This window comes from Ceratina calcarata, unplaced genomic scaffold (assembly GCF_001652005.2).
Source record: "Ceratina calcarata isolate Rehan_Ccalc_2016 unplaced genomic scaffold, ASM165200v1 scaffold132.2, whole genome shotgun sequence".
In the NCBI taxonomy this organism is placed as follows: Eukaryota; Metazoa; Arthropoda; class Insecta; order Hymenoptera; family Apidae; genus Ceratina; species Ceratina calcarata.
Genome location: NW_017134258.1, coordinates 1 through 10,940, shown reverse-complemented (window position 1 = coordinate 10,940; position 10,940 = coordinate 1). Strand labels below are relative to the sequence as shown.

The 10,940-nt window shown below is 39.5% G+C and overlaps 4 protein-coding genes across 5 annotated transcripts in view; all 4 read right to left on the bottom strand.

Moving 5' to 3' along the window:
• The window catches only part of LOC108629339 (uncharacterized), a 9,567-nt gene extending 5,816 nt beyond the window's left edge, over nt 1–3,751 (bottom strand). Inside the window, exons 1-6 of the mRNA XM_026817332.1 lie at nt 3,187–3,751; nt 2,680–3,115; nt 1,991–2,387; nt 1,668–1,890; nt 1,201–1,584; nt 60–446 (exon numbers count right to left, since the gene is read on the bottom strand). Of these exons, the coding sequence (XP_026673133.1) occupies nt 60–446; nt 1,201–1,584; nt 1,668–1,890; nt 1,991–2,387; nt 2,680–3,115; nt 3,187–3,594 (2,235 nt within the window). The 5' untranslated portion in view covers nt 3,595–3,751. The remainder of the gene's footprint in view (nt 1–59; nt 447–1,200; nt 1,585–1,667; nt 1,891–1,990; nt 2,388–2,679; nt 3,116–3,186) is intronic.
• Nucleotides 7–633, bottom strand: LOC113464869 (glucose dehydrogenase [FAD, quinone]-like). The gene has a single exon (XM_026817374.1). The coding sequence runs from the start codon at nt 462–464 to the stop codon at nt 30–32; it is 435 nt and encodes a 144-aa protein (XP_026673175.1). The 5' UTR covers nt 465–633; the 3' UTR covers nt 7–29.
• On the bottom strand, nt 1,092–10,419 carry LOC108629353 (glucose dehydrogenase [FAD, quinone]-like). Of its 2 annotated transcripts, XM_026817339.1 has the most exons (6): nt 9,865–10,419; nt 9,356–9,791; nt 8,788–9,184; nt 8,343–8,619; nt 7,824–8,207; nt 1,092–1,183 (listed from the first exon to the last, which is right to left on the bottom strand). In XM_026817339.1, the coding sequence occupies exons 1-5, from the start codon at nt 10,270–10,272 to the stop codon at nt 7,824–7,826; spliced, it is 1,902 nt and encodes a 633-aa protein (XP_026673140.1). In that variant the 5' UTR covers nt 10,273–10,419; the 3' UTR covers nt 1,092–1,183. The 2 variants fall into 2 exon arrangements, with proteins under 2 accessions (XP_026673140.1, XP_026673146.1); XM_026817345.1 differs by lacking the exon at nt 1,092–1,183 and having other exon boundaries at nt 7,736–8,207.
• Nucleotides 4,332–6,963, bottom strand: LOC108629331 (glucose dehydrogenase [FAD, quinone]-like). Its single transcript, XM_018031931.2, has 5 exons — nt 6,402–6,963; nt 5,893–6,328; nt 5,345–5,741; nt 5,017–5,242; nt 4,332–4,820 (listed from the first exon to the last, which is right to left on the bottom strand). Exons 1-5 carry the CDS (start codon nt 6,807–6,809, stop codon nt 4,443–4,445), a joined length of 1,845 nt encoding a protein of 614 aa, XP_017887420.1. The 5' UTR covers nt 6,810–6,963; the 3' UTR covers nt 4,332–4,442.
• Nucleotides 10,420–10,940: the final 521 nt, after the last annotated feature.

The window sequence follows — 10,940 nt, the reverse complement described above, 5'->3', positions numbered from 1 at the left end:
GTTTTGTTCATTGAGCTATATTATATAGCTCAATTGTTTTCGTTATCTAAATGTAATACCCTGCCGTGACCCCAATTGCACCCAATCTCTTGGATTATGCAATAATTAGCTGATGGAAGGGTTGTAAAATTCCAGAATAACGAACTCGGTTGTAGTCTCGTAGACATTATTGTTATATCGGTCGCGTAAGGTTCGTTCGGTCCAGCTTCGAGCAGCAACACCGACCATTTTTCATTTTCGGACAATCGGTTGGCCAATACGGAACCCGCGGAGCCACCCCCGATTATGATAAAGTCATAATTACTTCGTAGACTGGGTGGAGGGGTCGGTCTCACCCTGTTTTCGACGTCGGCAACGTCCGGTCTGTAGAGCACGATCAGCGTTTGGAGAAAAATCAGTATCCAATCCGTCGTCCATAACGTCTGTGCTATCTGGGTAGCCAAGCACTGAATAACGCTCGACATTTTATTTGATATTTATTAATATCAATTCCTCCTGTGAGACTTGAAAACCACCACACTATTAAATCAAAACACTTGTGTGTTCGCTGTCTGTACATCCTATCCTCTTATATGCTACACATAGAATGCAGTTCTATCTTTACCAAATACCTCTACGAAATTAGCACACCCTATCAGTTGCCTGATAATTACATCGTACTTTATGACGTTCGTTTCATGACAATTAAAAGGTCATCGATATCAGCTTTTGTTAAAATGCACGACGAAATACGTAGGTCGTCGGACAGAAAAATATCGGTGACCAATACGTACGTACTTTGACAAAATGTAAATGAGACGAGATATCGGAAAGCAAGTGAAATTGTTTTGGAAAAATTAATGCACAAAATTATTCTATAAAAATTGTGCAACCTCATCTTCCTTCTTAACAAAATTCTTGCATTAGTGCAATCTGTTGCAACGAATTCGTGAATGGAAATCTATTGCAATAGGAATATTATATTCCGACGTGCTGTCATACTTTTCAAAACCTTATCTTCTTGAATTTATTTCGTTCTTCTATATGGAGTATAGGAACGATGATTAGGAGTTGGTTCACAATTAGTCTAGGAAAATCACGGAAAGACATACTGGATTCAGAGCTAATTCGTTTATTGCACGGAGACAAAAATGTGAGAAGTTTCTCTTTCCGGTTTATGTATCAGTAAAATATACATTTTAATTTATATCGCAGGAATTAACGGAGCTGTCCAGGCATGGCATTGTTCCAGGCTTCTTTGATCATGTCAGAAGCCTTCTCAGCGATCATTATAGTAGGCGCGTTCGTGTTTCCCGCAACGATCGTAGGCATGATCGAGGCATCGATCACTCGTAGTCGATATACACCGTGCACTCTGAGTCTAGCGTCGACCACTGCCATTCGGTCGCTAGCTGGTCCCATTTTACACGTTCCAACTGGGTGCAATGCCGAGGCGCCGTAATATCGGGCTAAACAACGCCAATAATTTATTGATAGATATTCGGACGACGAACAGCTAGGGATACTCTCTAGGTTCATTTGAGCGTTTATAAACCTCAACGCAGATGTTCTCGACATATTGTAGACGAATTGTCCGCCTTCGGCCTGAAATTGTATTTTAAATACACATATTAATTCGAAAATCAATGAGTCGTGTGTATTATCTGGATATTTGTGAACTTCGTTACCAAACGTTCGAGATCTTGTGGATCCTGGAAATAGTTGGGAACTATGATTGGAAATCCTTCAGGATTAGTGACATTTAGTCTGATGTATCCTCTGCTTCTTGGCCTTACTAATACTGGCAGAATAGAATAAAGAGTTGTGATTCCTGAAATGTTAGTTGCCGTACCATTTCCAGGTGATAACACTATCTCTACGTCAGGACAATCTCCGGATGCATTTGCATATCTGTAAACGAAATGTGCTCATTATTAGTCTAATAATTGGATTAAAGAAGTGAATGCAGCGAGCCATGAAAATTGCACGTTAATTATAAACATAGACTCACCTGGTATTAATAAAACCCAAACCGTCATCGTCTGGATTTTCATACATCATTCCAGTATTGTTTATGGCGAACTGTGTGAGGGTCTGAGAGTCAAAAGCATCCTGGTCTGCGTATGAGAAAGGTTCGGATCCAGAATAATTTCTTGGGATAGTCACGTTATAAGTCAGTCCATTGAACCCTACGTGATCCTGAAGATTCCTCCCCACACCTGGAGAATCGTGAATCACTGGAATATTTAATTCCTCCAACTGATCTCTTGGTCCGATACCAGACAACATCAATATTTGCGGTGATCGTACTGTGCCAGTTGACAGTATCACTTCATGATTGGCTGTTACTGTATAACGAGTAGATTGGAAACGAAATTGCACACCATAAGCAGTCTTTTCGTCACCATCTGCAATTTGAAAGTAATTAAATAAAGCTGTCTTCGTTCTTCTTTTTCTTTAAAAAGACGTCTGATTTTGAAGGAAGTTTGGGGTAGCGAATTAACCCTTTCGCTATGAGTGCCAATTATAGTCGGCATCAAATATATATAATTATAGTCGGCAATGTGCACACTTTTCGGCACGGTGAAACAATTTCGGCGAAGCGAAAGGGTTAAATAATTTTTTTATCTCGTATAGAAAACTAGAAATTATTAATCAGAAATCGAAATTCTAAACACACAACACGATAATTGTACTCACCACCATGTACCAAGATTTTTTCCACGAAAGAATCGGTGCTGATGTGTAGATTACGCCTCCTCCAAGCTGGACGAAGGAAAGCCTTCGCGGTGCTGCATCTCAGACCATCCCTTAATGTTGCGGGAGTTAAACTGAATCCAGTTTGATTGGCTCCGTTCACGTCAACTAAATCGTAACCCATTTCTATTGCTGCTTGCATAAAATAATCAGAGCCAGGTGAACGATAACGAAAGTTTTCGACGGTCAAATATCCACCGACGCTGTGATATGGGGATCGTTGATATTCTCTGATTCTCATGTCTTCAGATTTCTTGAAATACGGTAGAACGTTTTCGTAGCTCCATCCTGGATTACCCGCTTCCTCCCAGCTGTCATAATTTTGTCTATTCCCACGCATATAGATCATCCCATTTATCGTGCTGCTTCCGCCGAGTGTCTAAACAATAATCAAAACTATAAAAAATAAGAAGGATTACCATATAATTGTGTTATCTGATGAACTAATACCCTGCCACTGATCCAGGAACACCGACGATCGTTCTGTCTCGTGCAATAGTTATCAGATGGATACGATTCATAATTCCACACCAACGAAGTCTGTATTACTCTCGAGTACGCAACAGGTATATCAGTTCCATAAGGTTCGTTTGGGCCAGCTTCAAGCAGCAACACCGACCACTTTTCGTTTTCGGATAATCGACTGGCCAATACGGAACCCGCGGAGCCACCCCCGACTATAATGAAGTCATAATTACTTTGTAGACTGGGTGGAGGGGTCGGCCTGACCCTGTTTTCGATATCGGCAATGTCAGGTCTGTAGAGTATGATGAGCGTTTGGAGAAAAATCAGTATCCAATTCCTTGTCTGTAACGAGTCTGCTATCTGGGTCGCCAAGCATTGAATAACATTCGACATTTTATTTGATAATTATTTTTTATCTATCTTAAGAAGATTAAGATTAATATCTAAAGAAACTAGGTTTCTTTGGCACGACATAAAGATAATATACACTTTCACAAATTTTCGACACCACACTATTAATTTAGAATACTTGTCTGTTTACTGTCGTTACATGCTACCCCTTATATATGTATGAATGCACTTAGAATGATAAAAATTTGCCCTTGTCGAAATATCTCGATGAAATTATCATACACTGTCGCTTGTCTGATAATTATATTGTAAATCGTGCGCTTCATGTTAATGAAAATGATATTGACATCGGCAAATCCTTCCAGCTTTGTTCAAGTGCACGGTGGAGGGCACACGTGGTCTGACGCGGAAATATCAGATTCATGCTGATTTTAGTAAAATTTTGCATAAACATTTGTTAAGCCTGACGACAATTTAGTTATCTTTCTTCACGCCCCTTCCCTATCTCAGGAATAACTTTGAATCTTCTATCTCAGTCCACCCTCGTAACCATCCCACATGCATAAGCGGCCATGAAATTTAAACGAAACAAGATATCGAAAAGCGAATAAATCAAAGCAATCTGTTGCAACAAACTAGTAGGTGGAATCTATTACAATATTCGGACGTCATACTTTTCAAAACCTTATCTTTTTGAATTAATTTCATACTTCTATGTGAAGTATATAAGAACGCAGATCAGGAGTTGGTTCATAATTAGTCGAGGAAAAGCATGAGAAGATATACTGAATTTGTTTATTAGCTAATTAGTTTATTACACGGAGACAGAAATGTAAAATGTTCTTCCTTCAAAATATAGATATTAATTCATATTATAAAAATCAACGAAACTAGTGCAGTGTTGATTTCTGCCAGTCTTCTTTGATCATGTCAGAAGCCTTCTCAGCGATCATTATAGTAGGCACGTTGGGGTTTCCCGAAACAGCCGTAGGCATGATCGAGGCGTCGATCACTCGAAGTCGAGATACACCGTGCACCCTGAGTCTAGCGTCGACCACTGCCATTCGGTCGCTAGCTGGTCCCATTTTACATGTTCCAACTAAGTGATATCCCGAGCCGCTATAATATTGGGCGAAACAACGCCAATAATTCATTGACAAATATTCGAACGATGAACAGCCAGGGATTCTCTCTATGTCCGGTTGAGCGTTTATAAACCTCAACGCAGATGTTCTCGACATGTTATAGATAAATTGCGCGCCTTCGACCTGAAATTACATATGAAATGTATATACTGATTCAATGTGATTTTGATTCAAAAATTTAAATCAATGCTTCTCTATGAATAAATAAATGTTAAATGTTTAGCACAATACAAATAATGCGTAGTATTTTCTAACTTAAAATAATTATTTGATTATTTGATCATGGAATTTTCTTAAGGATATTCGTGAACTTTGTTACCACACGTTCAAGATCCAGCGGATCGTCGAAGTAATTGGGAACTATAATCGGAGAGTCTTCAGGGTCTGTAGAATTTAGTCTGATGTGTCCTCTGCTTCTGGGCCTTATTACTATAGGCACCATAGAATAGGAAGCTGATCTTGTCGAGGTGTAAGGTTGCGTAACATTTGCTGTAGGTGCTAAAATTATTTGTACATCAGGATAATCTCCGGATGCATTTGCATATCTACAAACGAAATGTGCTAATTTGTAGAATATTTAAATTGGATTAAAGAAATTAATGCAGTGAGTCATGAAAATTGCATGTTAATTATAAACATAGACCAACCTGGTATTAATAAAACCCAAACCGTCATTATTTGGTTCTTCATACATCATTCCAGTATGATTTATGGCGAATTGTGTGAGTGACTGAGCGTCGTAAGCATTCTGACCTGCGTATGAAAAAGGGTCGGAACCAGAATAATTTCTCGGGATAGTTACAATATAATTGAGTCCAAGGATCCCCACGTGATCCTGAAGGTTACTCCCCACACCCGGGGCGTCGTGAAACACTGGAATTTTTAATTCCTCCAACTGATCTCTTGGTCCGATACCAGACAACATCAATAGTTGCGGTGATCGTACTGTTCCAGCTGACAGTATCACTTCACGATTGGCTTTTACTCTATAACTAGTAGATTGAAAACGAAATTGCACACCATGAGCAGTTTTCTCGCTTCCATCTGCAATTTGAAAGCTTTCTTCGCTCTTTTCTCTCTTTAAAAAAAACGTCCGATCGTAAAGCTAGTTTCGGGTAGTGGATCGTCACATCGTACAGAAGAACGGAAATTATGAACTACAGATGGAAATTCTAGACAGAATACTTGTACTTACCACCTTGTACCAAAATTTTTTCCACGAAAGAATCGGTGCTGATGTGTAGATTACTCCTTCTCCAAGCAGGACGAAGAAAAGCCTTCGCTGCGCTGCATCTCACACCATCTCTCAATGTTGCGGGAGTTAAATTGAATCCAGTTTGATTGGCTCCATTCGGGTCAACTATGTCGTAACCCATTTCTTTTGCTGCTTCTAATAAATAATTAGTTACAGTTGAACGATAACGAAAGTTTTCGACGGTCAGGTATCCACCGACGTTGTGATATGGGGATCGTTGATATTCTCTGATTCTCATGTCTTCAGATTTTTTGAAATACGGTAGAACGTTTTCGTAGCTCCATCCTGGATTGCCCGCTTCCTCCCAGCCGTCATAATCATGTCTGTTACCACGTAAGTGTATATGTGCATGTACCGTGCTGCTTCCGCCGAGGGTCTAAACGATGATCAAAAGCTGTATGAATATCTATTATTATATACTATAACTGTATTATCTAAAAAGCTAATACCCTGCCACTGAACCAAGAACACTGCCGATTGTCTTGTCCCGTGCAATAGTTATCAGATGGATAGGATGTAAAATTCCACACCAACGAAGTCGATGCTACACTCGTATATACGACAGGTATATCAGTGGCATGAGGTTCGTTTGGGCCAGCTTCGAGCAGCAACACCGACCACTTTTCGTTTTCGGATAATCGACTGGCCAATACGGAACCCGCGGAGCCACCCCCGACTATAATGAAGTCATAATTACTTCGTAGACTGGGTGGAGGTGTCGGCCTGACCCTGTTTTCGGGATCGGCAATGTCAGGTCTGTAGAGTATGATGAGCGTTTGAAGAAAAATCAGTATCCAATCCCTCGTTTGAAACGAGTTTGCTATCTGGGTAGCCAAGCATTGAATAACGTTGGACATTTTTTTTTATAATTATTAATGTCAATTGCCTCCTCTTGTGAATTACTGTCTAGAGAAATCAGCTTTTTGCAGTACAACACAAAATTAATAGATACGTTCAAAACTCTTCGACAACACTCTATTAACGTAGAATACTTACGTGTTCGCCATCCTTGCATGCTACCTTATATATATATATACATATATATGTATATACCTGCACATATACCGTTGCAACTTTGTCGTTAATGTTAATACCACGAGGAAGATAGCACAAAGTATCAGTTGTCTGATAATTGTATCGTAACTGAACCGGTTCATGTTAATCAAAATGTCATCAATATCGGTGGATCCTCCTAGTTTTATTCAAATACATGGTGATAGTCCAAGATAGAAATATACCGATACACACTGATTTTGGATAAATTTTCCATAAATGTTCGTTAAGCTTGTTAATAATTTACTTATCTCCCCTTCCCTATGAAAGAAATAATTTACTTATCTCCTCTTCCCTTCAGAAAGAACCTTGAATTTTCTATTTTAGTCCCCCTTGTAACCACTCCACCCGCGTAAGTAACCATGAAATTTAAACGACACGAGATATCGAAAAGCAAAAAAAATAAATCTTCACTTCATGTGTAAAATTTACCTATATAAAGTGTGCAACCTCTCTTTCTTAAAAAAAAATTCTTGCATTAGAGGGTCTAATCTGTTGCAATGCACTAGTGGGTGGAGTCTATTGCAACCAACATAATAGGGTGGAACCTATTGCAACGAACTAGTCGGTGGAACTTATTGCAATACCATTATTATATTCGGACGTGCTGTCATACTTATCAAAACCTTATCCGTTTGAATTGATTTTATTCTTCTACGTGGAGTATAGGAACGATGATTAGGAGTTGGTTCACAATTAGTGTAGGAAAATCACGGGAAGACATACTGGATTCAGAGCTAATTCGTTTATTGCACGGAGACAAAAATGTGAGAAGTTTCTCTTTCCGGTTTATGTATCAGTAAAATATACATTTTAATTTATATCGCAGGAATTAACGGTGCTGTCCAGGCTTCTCTGATCATGTCAGAAGCCTTCTCAGCGATCATTATAGTAGGCGCGTTCGTGTTCCCGGAAACGATGGTAGGCATGATCGAGGCGTCGATCACTCGTAGTCGAGATACACCGTGCACCCTGAGTCTAGCGTCGACCACTGCCATTCGGTCGCTAGCTGGTCCCATTTTGCACGAACCAGCTGGGTGGAACCCCGAGGCAGTGTAATATCGGACTAAACAACGCCAATAATTCATTGACAAATATTCGAACGTTGAACAGCTAGGAATTCTGTCTATGTCCGGTTGAGTGTTTAAAAATCTCAACGCAGATGTTCTCGACATATCGTAAACGAATTGCGCTGCTTCGGCCTGAAATTAAATTTGGAATACATATAATCATTTGAAGATCGATGCTTGTGTATGAATATTAGTAATCAATAAATCTTAAATTTGTAGCGCAACATGAATTCTATATACTATTTGGATATTCGTGAACTTCGTTACCAAAACTTCAAGATCTTGGGGATCCTGGAAATAGTTGGGAACTATGATTGGAAATCCTTCAGGATCCGTGGCATTTAGTCTGATGTATCCTCTGCTTCCTGGTCTTAATAATAATGGCAACACAGAGAAGGAAGTCGTGCTCGCTACTACGTTAGTTGCCGTAGCATTTCCTCCAGGTGATAATGCTAACTCTACATTAGGATAATCTCCAGATCCGTTCGCATATCTGCAAACGAATTTTTTTATACTAAAATTTCGTATTACCTTTCCTGAATTCCTAAAATATGCAAGTCATTAATTCTCTGAAGCAGTTTTCTGGTTTTTTGGTGTACAATTTTATACAGTATATCTCCATATACCGAGATGAGTCAATTGACCACTCCCGTAGACTTAGGTATACGTAAGTCGTCGGTAGTCCTAGTGTTAATTACTGACATGGACTGACCTAGTATTAATTAAAACCATGCTGTCAGTATCTGGATTTTCATACATCATTCCAGTATTGTTTATGGCGAACTGTGTGAGGGTCTGAGAGTCAAAAGCATCCTGCCCTGCGTATGAGAAAGGTTCGGATCCTGAATAATTTTTTGGGATAGTCACATTATAATTGAGTCCAGTGAACGTCACATGATCCTGAAGATTACTCCCTACACCCGGGACATCGTGAAACACTGGAATGTTTAAATCGACCAAATGATCTCTTGGTCCGATACCAGACAACATTAACAGTTGTGGCGATCGTACTGCCCCAGCTGACAGTATCACTTCACGATTAGCTGTTACTTTATAACTAGTAGATTGAAGACGAAATTGCACACCATAAGCAATTTTCCTGTTTCCATCTGCAATGTGAAAGTAATAATGTAAAGCTCTCTTCGTTTTTCTTTTTCTTTAAAAAGACATCTGATCTTGAAGGGAGTATGGGGTAGCAAATCCTTATGCCCCTATTTTAAATAATTTTTCTATCCCTACAAATCGGAACTCTAAATGCAGAACACGATACTTGTACTCACCATCTCGTACCAAGATTTTTTCCACGTAAGAGTCGGTGCTGATGTGTAGATTACTTCTCCTCCAAGCTGGACGAAGGAAAGCCTTCGCTGTGCTGCATCTCAGACCATCCCTTAATGTTCCAGGAGTTAAACTGAATCCGGTTTGATTTGCTCCATTCAGGTCAACTTCGTCGTAACCCATTTCTCTTGCTGCTTCCATTAAATAATTAGTTATAGGTGAACGATAACGAAAGTTTTCGACGGTCAGATATCCACCGACGCCGTGGTAGGGGGATTCTTGATATTCTTCGATTCTCATGTCTTCGGATTTCTTGAAATACGGTAACACGCTTTCGTAGTTCCATCCTGGATTACCCGCTTCCTCCCAGCGGTCATAATCTCGTCTGTTCCCACGTATATAGATCATCCCATTTATCGTGCTACTTCCACCGAGGGTCTAAACGATGATCAAAAGCTGTATGAATATCTATTATTATATACTATAACTGTATTATATAAAAAGCTAATACCCTGCCACTGAACCAAGAACACTGCCGATTGTCTTGTCCCGTGCAATAGTTATCAGATGGATAGGATGTAAAATTCCACACCAACGAAGTCGATGCTACACTCGTATATACGACAGGTATATCAGTGGCATGAGGTTCGTTTGGGCCAGCTTCGAGCAGCAACACCGACCACTTTTCGTTTTCGGATAATCGACTGGCCAATACGGAACCCGCGGAGCCACCCCCGACTATAATGAAGTCATAATTACTTCGTAGACTGGGTGGAGGTGTCGGCCTGACCCTGTTTTCGGGATCGGCAATGTCAGGTCTGTAGAGTATGATGAGCGTTTGAAGAAAAATCAGTATCCAGTCCGTCGTCCATAACGATTGTGCTATCTGGGTAGCCAAGCATTGAATAACGTTGGACATTTTATTTGATAATTATTAATATAAATTGCCTCCTCCTGTGAAGTATCGTCTAAAGAAACTAGATTCTTACGGAGGAACACAAAATTAATAGATACGTTCAAAGCTCTTCGGTACGACGCTAATAAGTTAGAATACTGATGTGTTCGCCGTTCTTATATGCTACTTTATATATACACATTTCTTAGAAAAGTGCGACTTTATAGTTAATGTAAATATGACAGAAGTAGTAGAATGTATCACTTGTCTGATAATCATATCGTAACTTGTACGTTTGAATGTTATCGATATCCTCCTATTTTGTTCGAAATAGACGGTCAAGAAGGAACATATTTAGAAACAGAAATATACGCTGATTTTCGGAAAGTGAGGGAATTAAATATTATCTTGTGTAAGTAAATGCACAACATTTTTCTATAAAAATTGTGCAACGTCTTCCTCTTTCTTAAAAGAATTCTTACATTAGTGCAATCTGTTGCAACGAAATAGTGGGCGGAATTTGCAATAGCAATATTGTGTGAGTGAGAGTTGCATGTATGTAAGAATATGTGCTGCCACGTGTCATCAGGCGTCACGTGGAGGTACCACCAAGGCCGGTTCGGTAAATTTATTTATTTATTTATCTATTTATTTATTTAAACCGTTTCTACGTATTGAGCCAGCACAATGAA